Genomic DNA, 24,617 nt, shown 5'->3' on the forward strand with positions numbered 1-24,617 from the left:
GGAGGTGAAAGTCAAAGCAGCAGAGGCCAGGATACAGAGTTTAGAAGAGGAACTGGAAAATCTGAAACAGCCTAAAGAACTAAAGAACATTATGGGATTGACAACAGAGACCGCTACCTCAGCCACAAATAAGGGGACTGTAGGGAAAGGAGGAGCAAAACTGCATGTAGAAGCTCTATCAGTGGAGACTGTAGTAAATGAAAGAGCTAAGCTATATGTGGAGGCCCTAAAAGACCACAACAGAGCCCAGGGAAAGCCGAGATGGAAAAATGACAGGCCACTGAGCCCATGTACAGTAGCTAGTGAAACTGAAGAAAGGAAAGCTGCAATGGAGGAAATCAAATTGAATGAGGGGATACACAGGGATATGCAGTGGGAGAATGAAAGGGTGAGGTCAGTCTTTGTGTATGGGCTACAGGAAGTTGAAGGGGAAACATATGAAGCAAGAAAACAAGGGGAAAAAAAAGCAATTGAAAGCATCATGAAAGTAATTGGAGAAGACGACATGACCCAGCTGGAAAATTTTCGGAGAATAGGGGGGTTTGTAAAAAAAAGAAACCGGCCAGTGAAAGTGACCTTCAAGGCAGAATCGACTCGGAACAGGATACTGCAGGAAAAAGCACGATTAAGGGACATGCCGGGATACAGGAAGGTGTATCTCGACCGTGACAGAACACAAGACGAAAGGCGGAAACTGAGAGAGATGGTACAAAGGCGAAAGGAGGAAAGAGAGGGGATGGAGAAGACAGACAGGAGATCCCAGACACAGGAAGATCAAATACAACCTCCCTCACAGCTTCCTATAGAAGCCTCCCAACCAGGTCAACCCCAGTGCAGCCAAACACTCTAAACCACAACACCCATGCCATATCCAATGCCCCCACCCACTACATTACAAACTCCACCCCCACAGCAACCACCCATAGTTCCTTATCAGGTCTCCCACTTCCCCAACCCCAATACACCTCCCAGACCACAGTCTTAGAAAAGAAGTTGAAGGTATGGTATACAAATGCAGATGGAATAACAAATAAGTATGAGGAGTGGCACGAAAGAATCAAGGAGACATCCCCAGACATAATAGCACTCACAGAAACAAAACTCACCAGTATAATAACAGATTCAATCTTTCCACCCGGATATCAAATCTTCAGGAAAGACAGAGGGAGGAGAGGGGGAGGAGGAGTTGCACTGCTCATTAAAAGCCAGTGGGGTTTTGAGAAAATGGAAGGAATGGATGGCACGGGTGAAAGGGACTACTTAGTAGGAACAATCCAGTCTGAGGGACATAAGGTGATAATTGCAGTAATGTACAACCCACCACAGAACTGCAGGAGACCAAGAGAAGAATACGATGAGAGCAACAGAGCCATGGTCGACACACTAGCCGAGGTGGCCAGGAGAGCACACGTGGGGGGAGCAAAGTTACTAGTTATGGGTGATTTCAATCACAAGGAGATTGACTGGGAAAACCTGGAGCCCCATGGGGGTTCCGAAACATGGAGAGCCAAGATGATGGATGTAGTACTGGAAAACCTCATGCATCAACATGTTAGAAACACTACCAGAGAGAGAGGAGAAGATGAACCAGCAAGACTGGACCTTGTATTCACCTTGAGTAGTTCAGACATCGAGGATATCTTGTATGAAAGGCCCCTGGGAGCTAGTGATCATGTGGTTCTGTGCTTCGACTACATAGTTGAGCTCCAAGTGGAGAGAGTAGCAGGAATAGGATGGGAAAAACCAAACTACAAAAGGGGGAACTACTCAGGCATGAGGAACTTCCTTCAAAACATTCAGTGGGAGAGGGAACTGACAGGAAAACCAGTACAAGAAATGATGGACTATGTGGCAACAAAATGCAAGGAGGCAGAGGAGAGGTTTGTTCCCAAGGGAAACAGAAATAATGGGAAGAACAGAACGAGTTCTTGGTTCACCCAAAGGTGTAGGGAGGCAAAAACTAGGTGTACTAGAGAATGGAAAAGGTACAGAAGACAGAGAACTCAGGAAAATAAAGAGATTAGCCGAAGAGCCAGAAATGAATATGCACAGATAAGAAGGGAGGCTCAGCGACAATATGAAAATGACATAGCATCGAAAGTCAAGACTGACCCGAAGCTGTTGTACAGCCACATCAGGAGGAAAACAACAGTCAAGGACCAGGTAATCAGACTGAGGAAGGGTGATGGGGAATTCACAAGCAACGACCGAGAGGTATGTCAGGAGCTCAACACGAGATTTAAAGAAGTATTTACAGTGGAAACCAGTAGGACTCCAGGAAATCAGAACAGGGGGGTACACCAGCAAGTGCTGGATGAGGTACATATAACCAAGGAGGAAGTGAAGAAGCTGCTATGCGAACTTGACACCTCAAAGGCGGTGGGACCAGACAACATCTCTCCGTGGGTCCTTAAAGAGGGAGCAGAGATATTGTGTGTGCCATTAACAAAGATCTTCAACACATCATTTGAAACTGGGCAACTCCCTGAGGTATGGAAGATGGCAAATGTAGTCCCAATTTTTAAAAAGGGAGACAGACATGAGGCACTAAACTACAGACCTGTATCACTAACGTGTATAGTATGCAAGGTCATGGAGAAGATCATCAGGAGGAGAGTGGTGGAGCACCTGGAAAGAAACAAGTGTATAATTGACAACCAGCATGGTTTCAGGGAAGGAAAATCCTGTGTCACAAATCTACTAGAGTTTTATGACAAGGTGACAGAAGTAAGACAAGAGAGAGAGGGGTGGATCGACTGCATTTTTTTGGACTGCAAAAAGGCCTTCGACACAGTTCCTCACAAGAGGTTACTGAAAAAGATAGAAGATCAGGCACACATAACAGGAAAGGCACTGCAATGGATCAGAGAATACCTGACAGGGAGGCAACAACGAGTCATGGTACGTGACGAGGTGTCAGAGTGGGCGCTTGTGACAAGCGGGGTTCCACAGGGGTCAGTCCTAGGACCTGTGCTGTTCTTGGTATATGTGAACGACATAACGGAAGGGATAGACTCAGAAGTGTCCTTGTTTGCAGATGATGTGAAGTTAATGAGAAGAATCAAATCGGATGAGGATCAGGCAGGATTACAAAGAGACCTGGACAGGCTGCAAGCCTGGTCCAGCAACTGGCTCCTTGAGTTTAACCCTGCCAAATGCAAAGTCATGAAGATTGGGGAAGGGCAAAGAAGACCGCAGACACAATATAGTTTAGATGGCCAAAGACTGCAAACCTCACTCAAGGAAAAAGATCTGGGGGTGAGTATAACACCGAGCATATCTCCTGAGGCGCACATAAATCAGATAACTGCTGCAGCATACGGGCGCCTGGCAAACCTACGGATAGCGTTCCGATACCTCAGTAAGGAGTCGTTCAAGACCCTGTATACCATTTACGTCAGGCCCATACTGGAGTATGCAGCACCAGTTTGGAATCCACACCTAGTCAAGCACGTCAAGAAATTAGAGAAAGTGCAAAGGTTTGCAACAAGACTAGTCCCAGAGCTACGGGGATTGTCCTACGAAGAAAGGTTGAGGGAAATCGGCCTGACGACACTGGAGGCCAGGAGGGTCAGGGGAGACATGATAACGACATATAAAATACTGCGCGGAATAGACAAGGTGGACAAAGACAGGATGTTCCAGAGATGGGACACAGACACAAGAGGTCACAATTGGAAGTTGAAGACTCAGATGAATCGAAGGGATGTTAGGAAGTATTTCTTCAGTCATAGAGTAGTCAAGTCATGGAATAGTCTAGAAAGTGAAGTAGTGGAGGCGGGAACCATACATAGTTTTAAGGCGAGGTATGATAAAGCTCATGTAGCAGGGAGAGAGAGGACCTAGTAGCAATCAGTGAAGAGGCGGGGCCAGGAGCTATGACTCGACCCCTGCAACCACAAATAGGTGAGTACAAATAGGTGAGTACACACACACACACACACATACACACAGGAAGTGGAATAGTCTGGGAAGTGATGTAGTGGAGGCAGGACCCATACATAGCTTTAAGAAGAGGTATGATAAAGCTCATGGAGCAGGGAGAGGACCTAGTAGCGACCAGTGAAGAGGCGGGGCCAGGAGCTGTGAATCGACCCCTGCAACCACAACTAGGTGAATCCACACACACACACACACACACACACACACACACACACACACATGAAGGAAGGCCAGGTACACAGCGACAAGTTTCAGGTCAGTGCGAGGCTGACTGCGGTGGTGAGTGAGAGTGTTGGTGTGTGGCTGTGAGGACACTTGTGTAGTATTAGTGTTGTTGACGATGACGAGCACAATAGAGGTGAGCAACACTCTCCTGCAGGAGGAGGAGGAAGGCACCAAGCTGGGCTGGCCTGATGTTGTAGTCATCGTCGTCTACTTCGTCTTCGTCTTGGGCGTGGGACTTTTTGTGAGTATAATTAATTCCACAAAGCTTCGTTCATATGTTAGACTTTGGTGTGAATATTGTGTTGAATGTAGACTGGTGTGAATCGTCACATGTGTTGAATGTAGACTGGTGTGAATCGTCACATGTGTTGAATGTAGACTGGTGTGAATCTTCACATGTGTTGAATGTAGACTGGTGTGAATCTTCACATGTGTTGAATGTAGACTGGTGTGAATCTTCACATGTGTTGAATGTAGACTGGTGTGAATCTTCACATGTGTTGAATGTAGACTGGTGTGAATCTTCACATGTGTTGAATGTAGACTGGTGTGAATCTTCACATGTGTTGAATGTAGACTGCTGTGAATCGTCACATGTGTTGAATGTAGACTGGTGTGAATCGTCACATGTGTTGAATGTAGACTGGTGTGAATCGTCACATGTGTTGAATGTAGACTGGTGTGAATCGTCACATGTGTTGAATGTAGACTGGTGTGAATCGTCACATGTGTTGAATGTAGACTCTGGTGTGAATCTTCACATGTGTTGAATGTAGACTGGTGTGAATCAAGAAGCATAAATAATAGAAGTCCTCAGGTTGTTCTTCAACTCTATACATCCTTGGTTAGGCCTCATTTAGATTATGCTGCACAGTTTTGGTCACCGTATTACAGAATGGATATAAATGCTCTGGAAAATGTACAAAGGAGGATGACAAAGTTGATCCCATGTATCAGAAACCTTCCCTATGAGGATAGACTGAGGCCCTGAATCTGCACTCTCTAGAAAGACGTAGAATTAGGGGGGATATGATTGAGGTGTATAAATGGAAGACAGGAATAAATAAAGGGGATGTAAATAGTGTGCTGAAAATATCTAGCCTAGACAGGACTCGCAGCAATGGTTGTAAGAACATAAGAACATAAGAACATAAGAACGAAGGAACACTGCAGAAGGCCTACTGGCCCATGCGAGGCAGGTCCAAGTCCCTACCGGCTTAAGCCAATGCACCCAACCTAGTCAGGTCAGGTCACATTGACTTAAGGGAGGAACACGGCAACCGACCTGTTAGCACAAGCTATCAGGTCTAACTCACACCCACCCACATCTACTCATGTATTTATCCAACCTATTTTTAAAGCTACACAACGTTCTGGCCTCTATAACGGTACTTGGGAGTTTGTTCCACTCATCCACAACTCTATTACCAAACCAGTACTTTCCTATATCCCTCCTGAATCTGAATTTTTCCAACTTAAAACCATTGCTGCGAGTCCTGTCTAGGCTAGATATTTTCAGCACACTATTTACATCCCCTTTATTTATTCCTGTCTTCCACTTATAAACCTCAATCATATCCCCCCTAATTCTACGTCTTTCTAGAGAGTGCAGTTTCAGGGCCCTTAGTCTATCCTCATAGGGAAGGTTTCTGATACATGGGATCATCTTTGTCATCCTCCTTTGTACATTTTCCAGAGAATTTATATCCATTCTGTAATACGGTGACCAAAACTGTGCAGCATAATCTAAATGAGGCCTAACCAAGGATGTATAGAGTTGAAGAACAACCTGAGGACTCCTATTATTTATGCTTCTTGATATGAAGCCAAGGATTCTATTAGCTTTATTGCGAACACTTATGCACTGTTGTCTTGGTTTCAGATTACTGCTAACCAGAACTCCTAAATCTTTTTCGCAATCCGTAATATTAAGATCTACATTATTTAGTTTATATGTGGCATGGTTATTGTCCTGTCCAACATTTAGAACTTTGCATTTGTCTATATTAAACTGCATCTGCCACTTCTCCGACCACTGCATCAGTCTATTCAAATCTTCCTGGAGTGCTCGAATGTCCTCGTCAGAATGAATTCGACGGCCTATTTTGGTGTCATCGGCAAACTTGCCGATGTCGCTCTTTATGCCCTCATCTATGTCGTTTATGTAGATTGTGAACAGCAGGGGGCCCAACACTGACCCCTGTGGAACACCGCTCGTGACGCTTCCCCACTCTGATTTCTCCCCATTTATGCAAACTCTCTGCTGCCTCTTTGTCAACCATGCCTCTATCCAGGAAAAAATTTCTCCTCCTATTCCATGTGCTTTAATTTTCCTCAATAGTCTCTGATGTGGGACCCTGTCAAAAGCCTTACTGAAGTCCATATACACAATATCATATTCGTTACCATGATCTACCTCCTCAAATACCTTAGTGAAAAAAGTTAATAAATTCGTAAGGCAGGAACGTCCCTTTGTAAAACCATGCTGAGATTCGTTGATTAATTTATGCTTTTCAAGGTGGCTACGAACTGCCTCGGCAATTATTGATTCCATAAATTTTCCCACTATGGAGGTTAGGCTTATTGGTCTATAGTTCGAAGCTAAGGACCTGTCACCTGTTTTGAAAATAGGTATCACATTTGCCATTTTCCACTTATCTGGCACCATGCCAGTTTGTAGTGATATGTTGAAAAGATTAGCCAAAGGTGTGCTAAGCTCCTCTTTACATTCCTTTAGAACCCTTGCATACAGTTCATCAGGGCCTGGGGATTTGTTAGGTTTTAATTTATCTATTTGCCTAAGGACCATGTCACTTGTGACCCTAATAGTGCACAGTTTATTATCGTCCTGTTCTACATAATTTATCATTACTGGAATATCACTGGTATCCTCCTGTGTAAAAACTGAGAGGAAGTATGTGTTAAAAATTCTACACATTTCCTTATCACTGTCAGTGAGCTGACCCGAGGAACTTTTGAGTGGGCCTATCTTGTCCCTGATCTTACTTCTGTATACCTGAAAGAATCCTTTTGGGTTAGTCTTCGATTCTCTTGCAACTTTAACCTCATAATCTCTTTTTGCTTTTCTAATTCCCTTTTTTATTTCTCTCTTTAACTGAATATATCGATTTCTTAATTGCCCCTCTCCTCTTTTGATTTGCCTATATATGCCTCTCTTTTGACCAATCAGATATTTTAATCTATTGTTCATCCATTTAGGATCATTTTTGTTTGATCTGATTTCCCTATTTGGAACATAATTTGACTGAGCAGCTAGAACTATGCCCTGGAAAGCATCATATCGGCAACCATCACCACCTACCTGACCCCTAGTCAGGTCATTCCAGTTCAGCCCACCTAAGTAATTTTTCAGTCCTATGAAATCAGCCAAGCGAAAGTCAGGGACGGAGACTTGATTGCCATTATTAGGGGAATTCCATGATATGTTAAAACTGAGTGATTTGTGATCACTCTCCCCAAGCTCATCATTAACCTCAAGATTATTAATTAGTGTTTCCCTACTGGCAAGAACCAAGTCAAGGAGGTTATTTCCCCTAGTTGGCTCTGTCACAAACTGTATATATATATATATATATATATATATATATATATATATATATATATATATATATATATATATATATATATATATATATATTTATATATATATATATATATATTTATATATATAGTAAGTTGGAAAAATTCAGATTCAGGAAGGATATAGGAAAGTACTGGTTTGGTAATCGAGTTGTGGATGAGTGGAACAAACTCCCAAGTACGGTCCTAGAGGCCAGAACGTTGTGTAGCTTTAAAAATAGGTTGAATAAATAAGTACTCAGTGGTCAGTCGTCACGTGAGGTCACAGACCCTGAGCTGCTTTGGGGATTAGTGTGGACGGTTACAAAGCATGGCTTGCTTCTGCAGTGTTTTAAAAATTGAGGTTGGAGAGTTGAAGGAGGAGGTCTTGCTTCTCCAGGAGGAGATTAGGAGGCTGAAGGTCCACCTCAATGGGTCTGGGAGAGAGTGTGAGGTGGCTGGAGTTGTGGGGAATGAGGCTTCTAGCAGCGAGGTGCAGTCTGTCTCTCGCTGTGAGGAGGCTGTAGTTGGGGAGGCAGCAACGGCTACCAGCAGTGAGGTGCAGCCCAGCACCTGCTACAAGTGGCGAGTAGTTCACAGTAATGGAAGGCGCATCAGAGTAAGGAAAGTTAAGAGTGAAGATCTGAAGGTAGGAAATCGCTTCTCTGTTCTTCAGGATGAATGTACTTCAGTGGCCAGTGAAGGTAAGGGTACTACTGCCCCTGCTAATGGAGGTAAGCGCATTCTTGTGGTTGGTGACTCTCAGGTAAGATACATTGACCGTGCTTTTTGTAATAGGAATAAGAAGATGAGAGATAGAGTGTGCTTCCCTGGAGCTGGTGTTGGGGACATTGTCAACAGGCTGGATAATATCATGTCAGGTAATGGGAGCAAGCCCATTATCTGTCTCAGTGCTGGTGGAAATGATATTGGGAAGGGTAGGAGAGAAGAGCTGCTAGATAAGTACAGGTCAGCTATAGATTTCATTAAGTCTAAGGGAGGGATCCCAATCATATGTAGCATCTTGCCTAGAAGGGGAGTAGGAAATGAATGGTTGTCTAGGGCAATTGGTGTAAATTGCTGGCTAGACAGATACTGCAAGGAACTTGCAATCCCATTCATTGACAACTGGAACAACTTTTATGGCAAACATGATATGTATGCAAGGGATGGGGTACATCTCTCTGGGGCTGGGGTGGTAGCACTTGCAGACTCGATTGAGAAGGCCATTGGTGAAATGCCTATGATTTTAAACTGATGGAAGATAGAGGTATGGGTGTGTGTGGGAAACAAGCAGGTTGCAACACTTGGGTTGGAAACAGTAAATGTATAAAAGGCATTCAGCATGAAGTTATAAATAAAGACAATAGATCAGGTCAGCAAACAAAGGGGGACAGCAGAGGGCAGCAAGGGACTAGCTCCCTTAAGGTTTACTATACTAATAGCAGGAGTGTAAGAAATAAGATAGATGAGCTAAGATTAATTGCAAGTGCAGGAAACATAGATATTATTGCTATAACAGAGACCTGGCTCAATCTGAAAGATAGAGAGATGCCCTCTGAATGTCACATACAAGGCTATAAATTATTCCACACTGACAGGGTCAACAGGAAAGGTGGTGGAGTAGCGATGTATGTCAGAGACAATTTAAATTGTTGTGTTAGACAAGATATTAAATTAGAAGCGTCAGCCACTGAATCTGTTTGGTTACAGCTTCTCGAGGGCCGAGAAAAACTAATTTTGGGTGTGATTTACAGGGCCCCAAATCTTGATAGGGAGTGCAGTAAACTTCTATGGGACGAAATTCGTAAGGCATCTACATACGAAAATGTTGTGCTAATGGGAGATTTCAACTATAGACAGATTGACTGGAGCAATTTGACAGGAAATTTAGAGTCAGGTGACTTTCTTGATACGATCCAGGATTGTTTTTTAAAACAGTTTGTGACAGAGCCAACTAGGGGAAATAACCTCCTTGACTTGGTTCTTGCCAGTAGGGAAACACTAATTAATAATCTTGAGGTTAATGATGAGCTTGGGGAAAGTGATCACAAATCACTCAGTTTTAATATATCATGGAATTCCCCTAATAATGGCAATCAAGTCTCCGTCCCTGACTTTCGCTTGGCTGATTTCATAGGACTGAAAAATTACTTAGGTGGGCTGAACTGGAATGACCTGACTAAGGGTCAGGTAGGTGGTGATGGTTGCCGATATGATGCTTTCCAGGGCATAGTTCTAGCTGCTCAGTCAAATTATGTTCCAAATAATGAAATCAGATCAAACAAAAATGATCCTAAATGGATGAACAATAGATTAAAATATCTGATTGGTCAAAAGAGAGGCATATATAGGCAAATCAAAAGAGGAGAGGGGCAATTGAGAAATCGATATATTCAGTTAAAGAGAGAAATAAAAAAGGGAATTAGAAAAGCAAAAAGAGATTATGAGGTTAAAGTTGCAAGAGAATCGAAGACTAACCCAAAAGGATTCTTTCAGGTATACAGAAGTAAGATCAGGGACAAGATAGGCCCACTCAAAAGTTCCTCGGGTCAGCTCACTGACAGTGATAAGGAAATGTGTAGAATTTTTAACACATACTTCCTCTCAGTTTTTACACAGGAGGATACCAGCGATATTCCAGTAATGATAAATTATGTAGAACAGGACGATAATAAACTGTGCACTATTAGGGTCACAAGTGACATGGTCCTTAGGCAAATAGATAAATTAAAACCTAACAAATCCCCAGGCCCTGATGAACTGTATGCAAGGGTTCTAAAGGAATGTAAAGAGGAGCTTAGCACACCTTTGGCTAATCTTTTCAACATATCACTACAAACTGGCATGGTGCCAGATAAGTGGAAAATGGCAAATGTGATACCTATTTTCAAAACAGGTGACAGGTCCTTAGCTTCGAACTATAGACCAATAAGCCTAACCTCCATAGTGGGAAAATTTATGGAATCAATAATTGCCGAGGCAGTTCGTAGCCACCTTGAAAAGCATAAATTAATCAACGAATCTCAGCATGGTTTTACAAAGGGGCGTTCCTGCCTTACGAATTTATTAACTTTTTTCACTAAGGTATTTGAGGAGGTAGATCATGGTAATGAATATGATATTGTGTATATGGACTTCAGTAAGGCTTTTGACAGGGTCCCACATCAGAGACTATTGAGGAAAATTAAAGCACATGGAATAGGAGGAGAAATTTTTTCCTGGATAGAGGCATGGTTGACAAATAGGCAGCAGAGAGTTTGCATAAATGGGGAGAAATCAGAGTGGGGAAGTGTCACGAGCGGTGTTCCACAGGGGTCAGTGTTGGGCCCCCTGCTGTTCACAATCTACATAAACGACATAGATGAGGGCATAAAGAGCGACATCGGCAAGTTTGCCGATGACACCAAAATAGGCCGTCGAATTCATTCTGACGAGGACATTCGAGCACTCCAGGAAGATTTGAATAGACTGATGCAGTGGTCGGAGAAGTGGCAGATGCAGTTTAATATAGACAAATGCAAAGTTCTAAATGTTGGACAGGACAATAACCATGCCACATATAAACTAAATAATGTAGATCTTAATATTACGGATTGCGAAAAAGATTTAGGAGTTCTGGTTAGCAGTAATCTGAAACCAAGACAACAGTGCATAAGTGTTCGCAATAAAGCTAATAGAATCCTTGGCTTCATATCAAGAAGCATAAATAATAGGAGTCCTCAGGTTGTTCTTCAACTCTATACATCCTTGGTTAGGCCTCATTTAGATTATGCTGCACAGTTTTGGTCACCTTATTACAGAATGGATATAAATTCTCTGGAAAATGTACAAAGGAGGATGACAAAGTTGATCCCATGTATCAGAAACCTTCCCTATGAGGATAGACTAAGGGCCCTGAATCTGCACTCTCTAGAAAGACGTAGAATTAGGGGGGATATGATTGAGGTGTATAAATGGAAGACAGGAATAAATAAAGGGGATGTAAATAGTGTGCTGAAAATATCTAGCCTAGACAGGACTCGCAGCAATGGTTTTAAGTTGGAAAAATTCAGATTCAGGAAGGATATAGGAAAGTACTGGTTTGGTAATAGAGTTGTGGATGAGTGGAACAAACTCCCAAGTACCGTTATAGAGGCCAGAACGTTGTGTAGCTTTAAAAATAGGTTGGATAAATACATGAGTGGATGTGGGTGGGTGTGAGTTAGACCTGATAGCTTGTGCTACCAGGTCGGTTGCCGTGTTCCTCCCTTAAGTCAATGTGACCTGACCTGACTAGGTTGGGTGCATTGGCTTAAGCCGGTAGGAGACTTGGACCTGCCTCGCATGGGCCAGTAGGCCTTCTGCAGTGTTCCTTCGTTCTTATGTTCTTATGTTCTTATGAGTGGATGTGGGTGGGTGTGAGTTGGACCTGATAGCTTGTGCTACCAGGTCGGTTGCCGTGTTCCTCCCTTAAGTCAATGTGACCTGACCTGACTGGGTTGGGTGCATTGGCTTAAGCCGGTAGGAGACTTGGACCTGCCTCGCATGGGCCAGTAGGCCTTCTGCAGTGTTCCTTCGTTCTTATGTTCTTATGTTGAATCTTCACATGTGTTGAATGTAGACTCTGGTGTGAATCCTCACATATGTTGAATACCAGTGCCAGTAACTACATACACTTGACAAAGGACAACTTTTCCCGAGACTTAGATTATAGGTAACAGAGAATTAGATTATAGGTAACAGAGAATACCTATGATCGCACACCGAAATTATTATATTAGTGATTTAAATTGTTAAATCTTTACTGAATATAATATTACATACATGAGTGTGACAACAGTAGCGTAATTACCTATTTAAAGTTACAGGAACAGAGATAAAATTTATGGCGTCCTCTCAATGGGTTACTTTGGTGTTCACAGCCAGAAAATATGTTCAAAATTATATTTGAAAAAATATCATCCCCTCAGTGTGATGCTCTTTCTTTAGCAAATACAAAAAATAATCATTGTACAAATGTACAAGGCTGTTACCTGATCTTGATATCTGGTGATAAAATAACTTTCTCTCGTCCCACTTTAAGTATAATACAGTAATAATTCTAGAGGGATAATATAAAATTATTGTCAGTTTCACAGGATTTCCTATGTAATTGTAACTAACGTTTGTTTTCTGACATTCTCTGGAAAATTATGTAAATTGTTCTCACCAGCGGAAACTATATTTTTTTTTTTTTTACGATCTATTGCCCGAGAGATGACGTGTGAGGCATTCCAGGAAAAGTTTATTCTTGCTTTAGAAATTCCTTCCGCCACACCTGCAGTGGACCTGACACTGGTAAATAACTTCTGGTGTGAGGGGTTTAATGTTTTAGGCAAATTTAAGTGTTGTAACAGGTGAATTTTCATATTCTCTGGTTTAATTTCGGTTTCATGACGCCGGGGGATCAAGGTAACTAACTGTCATACCCACATTCAGGATACCCTGGTGTGTTGCTGGCCTTGGCCTGCCCACCCCCGCTATACCCACACCAGTGTAGCGGCATCTTGCAAGTTTCCAGACACAGTAACGACAGATTTCCACATTACGATACTGAGAGATTTCTATACCTACGATATTGAGAGATTTCCATACCTACGATACTAAGAAATTCTCATACCTTCGATACTGAGAAATTTCCATACTACAATACTGAGAGATTCCCATACCTACGATACTGAGAGATTCCCATACCTACGATACTGAGAGATTCCCATACCTCTGATACTGAGAGATTCCCATACCTCTGATACTGAGAGATTCCCATACCTATGATACTGAGAAATTTCCATACTACGATACTGAGAGATTCCCATACCTACGATACTGAGAGATTCCCATACCTACGATACTGAGAGATTCCCATACCTCTGATACTGAGAGATTCCCATACCTATGATACTGAGAAATTTCCATACTACGATACTGAGAGATTCCCATACCTACGATACTGAGAGATTCCCATACCTACGATACTGAGAGATTCCCATACCTACGATACTGAGAGATTCCCATACCTACGATACTGAGAGATTCCCATACCTACGATACTGAGAGATTCCCATACCTACGATACTGAGAGATTCCCATACCTACGATACTGAGAGATTCCCATACCTACGATACTGAGAGATTCCCATACCTACGATACTGAGAGATTCCCATACCTACGATACTGAGAGATTCCCATACCTACGATACTGAGAGATTCCCATACCTACGATACTGAGAGATTCCCATACCTACGATACTGAGAGATTCCCATACCTACGATACTGAGAGATTCCCATACCTACGATACTGAGAGATTCCCATACCTACGATACTGAGAGATTCCCATACCTACGATACTGAGAGATTCCCATACCTACGATACTGAGAGATTCCCATACCTACGATACTGAGAGATTTCCGTACTACGAAACTGAGAAATTTCCATACTACGATAGCAAGATTTTTGTACACTGATATCGTGAAAGACAATACCTGAATAATTTACACAAATCTGACTAGGAAATGCCTTACCTGCTGAAATTTTCCTAGAGTTTAGTTCCCAAGATAATACCAGACCATGATTCATGACTGGAATACGGTGGCTCATGACTAGGATACATTTGTATCTTAATAGGATATGACAACGTCAGGAAGCGGCGATATTTTCCCCACAGCCTAACAAGGTCCATAGCTGAAAAGTCACCGGAAAGAATCTAGGTTCAATGTCGAGTATTGTGTGACGGGACCAACCTTTATCCGTCTGATGTAATAAATTACTTAAACAACATCACTCAGCCTGTAGGTTATATTAGTTTATGGTAGAACATCAGTGTCTGGCCAACACTTGTCACTGGTAGCACGAAACACATGTAATAGACAACAAAATTAGGAGATCAGATGATCTGGATACTATTTACATTTCTGAGATTTTCTTTGTGAAAGACAAACAGGAGACCAGATGATCTGGATATTTACATTTTTTGAGATTCTCATTGTAAAAGACAACAGTCATAGGAAACCAGAGGATCTGAATATTTCCATCCCCGAGAGTCTCACTGAGGTACCGCTGACTGGTGGTGTACAAGCTCCATGTAGGCTTCTGTAGGCTTCACTCCTGATAAATCTAGTACTGTACCTGTAATAATCTGGAGTGAATAAAAAATTTGACAGTAAATTGAGTTTGCGAGGCTAGCCCTTGTTATAATCATAACCATAAAATTTAAAGGGGTGGAGGGGAAAGCCAGCGGAAGGTCTTAGTCAGATGACCTAAAGCTCCAGCTGCGGGTCATCATGTGACTAAGACCCGCGTCAGGAAACACTTGTCCTGTTTTCTGACACACCTTACCTAACCTCACCTAAGAACCCATGTTCGTAATGCAGTTCTGCGAAGATATTACTTGCTAAAGGGCTCTTGATCCAAGAAATTGGAGCTATCCCTTTCCTCCATCTCAAACCTGGTTACCTACCATGTAATGGTAGGTGAAAATGTTAATTTGAGAATATTATACAATTTAGATATTTCTGACTAATCTCACCCGTCTCTATTACAACATCTAACAAGCAAACAACATCTAGCAAGCAAGCAACTGCTAACATCTAGCAAGCAAACAACTGCTAAAATCTAGCAAACAAACAACTGCTAACATCTAGCAAGCAAACAACTGCTAATATCTAGCAAGCAAACTGCTAACATCTAGTAAGCAAACATCTAGCGGGAAAACAACTGCTAACATCTAGTAAGCAAACAACTGCTAACATCTAGCAAGCAAACAACTGCTAACATCTAGCGAGCAAACAACTGCTAACATCTAGAAAGCAAACACCTGCTAACATCTAGCGGGCAAACAACTGCTAACATCTAGCAAGCAAACAACCGTTAACATCTAGCAAGCAAACTGCTAACATCTAGCGAACAAACAACTGCTAACATCTAGCAAGCAAACAACTGCTAACATCTAGCGAGCAAACAACTGCTAACATCTAGCAAGCAAACAACTGCTAACATCTAGAGAGCAAACAACTGCTAACATCTAGCGAGCAAACAACTACTAACATCTAGCAAGCAAACACCTGCTGACATCTAGCGGGCAAACAACTGCTAACTAACATCTAGCGAGCAAACAATTGCTAACATCTAGTAAGCAACCAACTGCAAACATGTCAGGAAACACCATGTTTCCTGACAAACATTACCTAACACTTGGACATATTAGAAAACGTTTCGGTCTTGGGACCTGGAAGTGATCAAGGTCCCAGGACCGAAACGTTTTCTAATAAACATCCTAGTGTTTCCTCACATGTCATTCTACACCAATTTGTCGGTATTTATTACCAAGGTTTATACCACATTTTGGTATATACAAAAAAATCCTCTGTAAAATAATCACAGGATATACGTATACCCTGAGAGGTGTATATCTTCTAGCGTATATATGAGAGTACTCTAATCCTTTTTATAATAAGTACATATACAAGGTATACAGACCATAGCTGACATCAGTGACATACTACTATATAGAAAGCCCCTTGTTACGATGAGCATTTCCCGCAAATTAGGTCAGTTTTGTCCCCAGGATGCGACCCACACCAGTCCACTAACACCCAAAATATGTGTCAGGATAATGTCTGTTGATAAGTGCCTTTGGCAACTAGTAACTACTACCCGGGTACCTGTTTTAGTGATGGGTGAACATAGACAGCAGGTGTCTTGTGAAAATATGTCCTACTGTTTTCCAGCCGTACCTGGGGACCGATCCCTGGAAATCAGTGTGTGAGCTGAGTGCGCTGTCGAAAGAGCTAGGGATTATTAGAGTATTATTACCTAGTCGTGACAAGAATACACGCAGTCTTAATGATCATAGTGTAGTCGATAGGATTTCAACCCCCATTAACTAACCGTATAAATTTACACTGGTTAAAAATTTACGAAAAAAGTAAGATAATCGAGCAAGTGAAGAATGAGGGACTAAAGTGAATGTGGAATGCAAGTGAAAGATGTTGGTGTCATGAACCCAGGGCAGGATAACTTGTTGGTTTAGAAAGACACGTAAGCAAACACTATAACATATTTATTAGAAAACGTTTCGGTCCTGTGAAGTGATCAAGGTCCCAGGACCGAAACGTTTTCTAATAAATATGTTATAGTGTTTGCTTACATGTCTTTCTAAACCAACTTGTCGGTATTTATTACCAAGGTTTATACCAGGATAACTTGTAAACTGTGATGGTGATCTGGCTATAATCTATGATAGCGGGTTTTAACCGGAAGACCACACATACCACTCCCAAACATTACCATTATCTCTATTACTATTCCTGTTGTTACTTAAACACACACGAGTCTGGCCCTGGGGCAGAGTGCATGGGCATGTCATTTATCGCCTGTTCGAAGTCACTTGGCGTCAGGATAACATCAGATAGGCTTGTGTTAACCAAATTCTGTGGCTCTCTCATAAAAAATTCATTTTGATCTTCGACTCTCAGTCTGGTTAGCGGCTTGCTAAAAACTGAGTCATATTGGGACTTGAGTAGCTCACTCATTTCCTTGCTGTCATCTGTGTAGGACCCATCTTGTTTAAGTAGGGGCCCAATACTGGACGTTGTTCTCGACTTCGATTTGTCTTAAGAAAAGAAATACTTCGGGTTTCTTTCGATTTCATTTATGGCTTTTAGTTCTTCCCACAATTCCTGACTCCTATAAGATTCCTTTAGCTTAAGTTCGATGTTTGCTATTTCTCTGACCAGTGACTCCCTATGCATTTCAGATATATTGGCCTCTTTTAGCCGCTCTGTTATTCTTTTCCGTCGCCTGTAAAGGGAGCGCCTGTCTCTTTCTATTTTACATCTACTCCTTTTTCTTAAAGGAATAAGCCTTGTGCATACATCGAGTGCCACCAAGTTAATCTGTTCTAGGCATAAGTTGGGGTCTGTGTTGCTTAGTCTATCTTCCCAGCTTATATCGTTTAGGACTTGATTTACTTGGTCCCACTTTATGTTCTTGTTATTGAAGTTGAATTTGGTGAAGGCTCCCTCGTGACTAATCTCATTTTGTCGGTCTGGGGCTCCGCGCATACATGTCTGAACCTCGATTATGTTGTGATCTGAGTATATTGTTTTTGATTTGGTGACATTTCGTATCAGATCATCATTGTTAGTGAAGATGAGGTCTAATGTATTCTCCAGTCTAGTAGGCTCTATTATTTGCTGGTTTAAGTTGAATTTTGTGCAGAGATTTAAAAGCTCATGTGTGTGTGTGAGTTCTCGTCAGAGCTGCCTCCTGGTGTTATCACTGCAACAACATTATTTGCTATATTCCTTCATTTTAGGTGCCTCAAGCTGAAATCCCCCAGGAGCAAGATGTTGGGGCAGGAGCTGGCAGATTTTCCAGACAGTGGTCAATTTTTGACAGCTGTTCCTGGAATTGCTGGGACGTTGCATCCGGAGGCTTGTACACTACCACAATGACTAGGTTTTGGTTCTCGATCTTTACTGCTAAAACTTCCACTACATCATTTGAGGCATTAAGCAGTTCTGTGCAAACAAGTGACTCTGCGATATGCAGGCCAACTCCCCTCCTTTTGCCTGTTCACTGTCACATCTGTATAGGTTGTAACCTGGGATCCATATTTCGTTGTCCAAGTGATCCTTTAAGTGGGTCTCTGTGCAAGCCGCGAACATTGCATTTGCCTCTGCAAGCAGTCCACGGATGAAAGGTATTTTGTTGTTCGTTGCTGGCTTTAGACCCTGTATATTTGCAAAGAAGAATGTCATCGGACTGGTGGTATTGGTGGTACTGGGGAGGACTTTTTTTTCCGGCATTAGTATCTGTATCTGTTGGAACTCCGTGTTCATCAAGAACTGCAAGAAGCCCCTATCACGAGCTTTTACGATCCTATGGAGAGGGAACATGGACACGGGGGACGTCCCACAGTTACTAAAAACAACAGACAGCCCCACTCCACAAAGGGGGCAGTAAAGCAATAACAAAGAACTACAGACCGATAGCACTAACATCCCATATCATAAAAATCTTTGAAAGGGTCCTAAGAAGCAAGATTGCCACCCATCTAGATACCCATCAATTACACAACCCAGGGCAACATGGGTTTAGAGCAGGTCGCTCCTGTCTGTCTCAGCTACTGGATCACTACGACAAGGTTCTAGATGCACTAGAAGACAAAAAGAATGCAGATGTAATATATACAGACTTTGCAAAAGCCTTCGACAAGTGTGACCATGGTGTAATAGCGCACAAAATGCGTGCTAAAGGAATAACAGGAAAAGTTGGTAGATGAATCTACAATTTCCTCACAAACAGAACACAAAGAGTAGTAGTCAACAGAGTAAAGTCTGAGGCGGCTACGGTTAAAAGCTCTGTTCCACAAGGCACAGTACTCGCTCCCATCTTGTTTCTCATCCTCATATCTGACATAGACAAAGATGTCAGCCACAGCATCGTGTCTTCCTTTGCAGATGACACCCGAATCTGCATGAGAGTGTCTTCCATTGCAGACACTGCAAGGCTCCAGGCGGACATCAACCAACTCTTTCAGTGGGCTGCAGAAAACAATATGAAGTTCAATGATGAGAAATTTCAATTACTCCGATATGGTAAACATGAGGAAATTAAAACTTCATCAGAGCACAAAACAAATTCCTTCCACAAAATAGAGCGAAAAACCAAAGTCAAAGACCTGGGAGTGATCATGTCGGAAGATCTCACCTTCAAGGACCATAACATTGTATCAATCGCATCTGCTAGAAAAATGACAGGATGGATAATGAGAACCTTCAAAACTAGGGATGCCAAGCCCATGATGACACTCTTCAGGTCGCTTGTTCTATCTAGGCTGGAATATTGCTGCACACTAACAGCACCTTTCAAGGCAGGTGAAATTGCTGACCTAGAAAATGTACAGAGAACCTTCATGGCGCGCATAACGGAGATAAAACACCTCAATTACTGGGAGCACTTGAAGTTCCTGAACCTGTACTCATTGGAACGCAGGCGGGAGAAATACATGATTATATACACCTGGAAAATCCTAGAGGGACTAGTACCGAACTTGCACACGAAAATCACTCACAACGAAAGCAAAAGACTCGGCAGACGATGCAACATCCCCCCAATGAAAAGCAGGGGTGTCACTAGCACGTTAAGAGACAATACAATAAGTGTCAGGGGCCCGAGACTGTTCAACTGCCTCCCAGCATACATAAGGGGGATTACCAATAGACCCCTGGCTGTCTTCAAGCAGGCACTGAACAAGCACCTAAAGTCGGTACCTGACCAGCCGGGCTGTGGCTCGTATGTTGGATTGCGCGCAACCAGCAGTAACAGCCTGGTTGATCAGGCTCTGATCCACCAGGAGGCCTGGTCACAGACCGGGCCGCGGGGGCGTTGACCCCCGGAACTCTCTCCAGGTAAATTCCAGGTAAACACCAGTACCACCACCACAACTACTGTCACCCCTCTGTTAGTATCACTGCTACCTCTTTTGGTATCACCACTATTGCTATCACCGTCACCTCTACTGTCGTTGCACCACTAATATCTTCACCACCACCACTATCAGTACTGTCATTACCATTACTATCGCCACCACCACCACCACCACTACTGTGACCAGTACTATCACCACTACTGTCACCAATGCCATCACCACTACTGTCACCAGTACTACCACCACTACTGTCACCATTACTATCACCACTACTGTCACCAGTACTATCACCACTACTGTCACCAGTACTATCACCACTACTGTCACCAGTACTATCACCACTACTGTCACCAGTACTATCACCACTACTGTCACCAGTACTATCACCACTACTGTCACCAGTACTATCACCACTACTGTCACCAGTACGTACTGTCACTACTACTGTCACCAGTATTATCACCACTACTGTCACCAGTACGTACTATCACTACTACTGTCACCAGTATTATCACCACTAGTACTATTATTAACACCACAACTATCACCAGTACTACCACCATCTGCGAACAAAGTTTTCCTTATTACGGTGTGAAGGTCTAGTAGCTGGGAAGTCCTCTCAGGGAGGAGCTGTGACGGGTTTCCTGGCAGCTGAGACTTCCTATGCTGAGGTAGTGGTAGTGGTGGTTGGAAATATAAACACAAATGCAGTGTAATGTGATCCTTTATTGACTACGTTTCGCCCTTTCAATAAAGGATCACATTACACTGCATTTGTGTTTATATTTCCATTGTGTCGGTATTTTATACCATTTATTTCCATCGGTAGTGGTGGTTACTATTGTGGTAGCGGTAAGGGTGGTGGTGATTATTGTTGTGGTAGTGGTGGTGGTGACAGTGGTGGTGGTGACAGTGGTGGTGGTAGTAGTGGTGGTGACGGTGGTGGTGGTAGTGGTTATTTAGCTTAGGTTAGGTGGAAGCACTGGGCGTGTTTCCTTACACCTGCTGCCCCCGTTCACTTAGCAGTAAGTAGGTACCTGAGTGTTAGTCTCCTTACACCTGCTGCCCCCGTTCGTCTAGCAGTAAGTAGGTACTTGAGTGTTAGTCTCCTTACACCTGCTGCCCCCGCTCACCTAACAGTAAGTAGGTACCTGGGTGTTAGTCTCCTTACACCTGCTGCCCCCGTTCACCTAGCAGTAAGTAGGTACCTGGGTGTTAGTCTCCTTACACCTGCTGCCCCCGTTCACCTAGCAGTAAGTAGGTACCCGGGTGTTAGTCTCTTTACACCTGCTGTCCCTGTTCACCTAGAAGTAGGTAACTGGGTGTTAGCCGACTGGTGTGGGTGGCATCCTGGGGAAGAAGACTGAAGTCCCTCAATAGAAACAAGACAGTCCTCGATGACGCACTGACTTTCTTGGGTTATCCTAGGTGGCTAACCCTCCAGGGTTAGAAATCTGAACAAAATCTCATGTCTTGTCTCTTGAGTTAAGTTCCAAGCCAGAGCTCCAGCCAGAACGGACCCTGGGAACTCGGCCGTGTCCCGGTCCTTAGTCATGTACCTGCTATAGGCCCGGTGGCCTGGTGGCTAAAGCTCCCGCTTCACACACGGAGGGCCCGGGTTCGATTCCCGGCGGGTGGAAACATTTCGACACGTTTCCTTACACCTGTTGTCCTGTTCACCTAGCAGCAAATAGGTACCTGGGTGTTAGTCGACTGGTGTGGGTCGCATCCTGGGGGACAAGATTAAGGACCACAATGGAAATAAGTTAGACAGTCCTCGATGACGCACTGACTTTCTTGGGTTATCCTGGGTGGCTAACCCTCCGGGGTTAAAAATCCGAACGAAATCTTATCTATATACCTGGTCCAGGCAACAGGATGTTAGTAACGTCTGCGTGTGTTCAGAAAGGGATGGTTAAGATAGAGAAGTGGAGGAGCATGCATTAGGCCTACTGGCTAGACCATCATCAGTGGCCTGGTAGGCAAAGCTCTCGCTTCACACGGTGAGTGTCCGAGTTCGATTCCCGGGGAGGGTTGAAACATTGGGCGTTGTTTCCTTACACCGGTTGTCCATGTTCACCCATCAGTAAAATGGGTACTTGGGTGTTAGTGGACTGGTGTGGGTCGCATCCCGGGACAAAACTGACCTAATTTGCCCGAAATGTTCTGCATAACAACGTAGGTTGTGAATGTGATGAATGCTTTTGAAAACCGACAAGTTGAAGAACTGAGACACTTATGCAACACATGGGAATCTTTATTGAAGAAACGTTTCGCCACACAGTGGCTTCATCAGTCCAGTACAAAGTAGAAATGGGAAAGGAGAGAAGTTTGAGGTAATCAGTCCCTCAAAATGGAATCGATGTGTTCAGTCCATCACTCTTGTAGGAAGTGCAGCATAGGGCCAGGTTGAGGGACTAATTACCTCAAATTCCTACTCTCCTTACCCATTTCTACTTTGTATTGGACTGATGAAGCCACTGTGTGGCGAAACGTTTCTCCAATAAAGATTCCCATGTGTTGCATAAGTGTCTCAATTCTTCAGGTTGTGAATATTATTATAATCAAAACTAGGTGCTCAATGTAAATTGTGAATAACGTGAAACCCAGTACTGGCCCCTGTGGAATGCCACTCATAACCGGTCCCCTCTGATTTCTCCCCATTATTTTCACCTGAACCCATGACCTTGGGGTTACTGTGACGTGCCATGGGTCAGCGGCGGCAGTTATAATCTTCTGTGAGATCTTATTTCAGTTTTGTTTCTCACTATACTGACATGAATATTCCGCATTTGAGGCACTGTCAAGTTGCTGAACAATTGCTGGCAACATTAGATAAATATTAAGAAAAAACAAATTTAACATGTTAATATTTGGTCATGTTTCCATACGATCTGATTACCAATTTCAGGTAGTTAGGCCTAGAATAAGAATTTTTTTTTTTTTTATGTAAGTCGAGTTCATTTCTTGAATCCATTTTTTCCCCAGGACAAGCAAATCACCGTTAAGTTTTTGGCATGGGACTTTCATTTCCTTCAAACAATTTTCCATAGGCCTGAGGGTAGGGTTGTTCCCTGACCATTGGACAATATCGACACTGTTCTCTTGCAACCATTTCTTGATTATTTCAACATATACGGAGCACTGTGTTGCATGAAGTGTGGTGTCGTGAATCTTGTAGAGAGAGAGGATATGCTCCTTAAGCGGTTTGGTTTGAAAAATAAACACAAACACAGTGGGATTTATCAAGACACAAACAGCTGTTTGTGATGATAAAGTCACTGTGTGGGCGAAACGTAGTCACTAAAGGCTCCTATAATACTGCATTTGTGTTTTTCCATCGTGTCGGTATTTTATGCCATTTATCTCCATTAAGCACATCTACTGCACATACAGACTGGTATCCAAGTGAGAGTGGATCTCATGCGACTCAGCATCGTTTGCTGGTTCCTGCCACTTCATCAGATGGCCAAGTGAATCACATAGGTCATGTCATACATGCTGCAGGGACACTTACCACTTACTGCCTCAGACTTCTTGCCATCTGAACCACCACACACTATGGGTCCACTTCCTACACAGGAACGTATGGGTATTCTGGTTGTATTTTTAACCAGGTTCTTGATAGTGGTCGAAAAGGATTTTTACATGTTATAGTGTTGTTTGTGGTTTTATTGTGTGTAACTTCTGAATCCTAACGTTTGTACAAGAAAAAAATCGAAGAATGTCTGTTGGTCACAGTCATCTTAAAACTGGCAAATACACTGGACACATTAGGGGGTACCTCCCCACATGAGGGGGTGATGTATAGCTTAGTGGGGTTATCTGCACGGTCCTCTCCTCCTGCAATCATTAAAAAAATGGGAAGGGATCTTTGGACCAATGAATACAATGGATGTATGGGCGCCCCTCATCGAGGAAATCCTGGCTTGAGATGCTATACATTCTCAGGAAGGACGCAGTTATGACGCCTTTCCTGGTCCTGCTATCTTGACGAAAGTAGTGATATAGAATTGTAGATCATCCTTATTAGTAGGTATACGATATATCTTGTAAACAAGGCCGCCATTTGTTTTAGGCGGCAGAACATTAACCCTTAAACTGTCCAAACGTAGATTTACATTTTTTCAACATTTGAAGGTATGTAAAAAAAACGCAGAGCTTCTTTTTTTTTTTTTTACATTTGAAAACGTGTAAAAAAACCTTTGATCTACGTTTTTTATTGAAAATATGTAAAAAAAACGTGGATCTACTTTTGGAGCACAACGCATGTGAACGTAGATCTGCTTGGACAGTTTAAGGGTTAAGGAAAGAGCGTTATTCATTTTTTTCTACTTCCACGGTGATCTTGATGGAGAGTTGTGTAGTTGATTTCTGTGAGCAGGTTCCGGAAGATTTAGCTTCTCTTGAAGG

General features: G+C 42.9%; 1 protein-coding gene across 2 annotated transcripts in view; it reads left to right on the top strand.

Moving 5' to 3' along the window:
* The first annotated feature begins 4,190 nt into the window (after positions 1-4,190).
* Positions 4,191-24,617, top strand: part of LOC128691836 (sodium/glucose cotransporter 4-like) — an 82,274-nt gene continuing 61,847 nt past the window's right edge. For both annotated transcript variants that reach the window (XR_011394114.1, XM_053780755.2), the window contains exon 1: positions 4,191-4,408. Coding sequence is in view for 1 of the 2 variants with exons in the window: in XM_053780755.2 (XP_053636730.2) it covers positions 4,283-4,408 (126 nt within the window). In the remaining variant the exon portion in view is untranslated. The remainder of the gene's footprint in view (positions 4,409-24,617) is intronic.

Source organism: Cherax quadricarinatus, chromosome 75 (assembly GCF_038502225.1).
Source record: "Cherax quadricarinatus isolate ZL_2023a chromosome 75, ASM3850222v1, whole genome shotgun sequence".
In the NCBI taxonomy this organism is placed as follows: Eukaryota; Metazoa; Arthropoda; class Malacostraca; order Decapoda; family Parastacidae; genus Cherax; species Cherax quadricarinatus.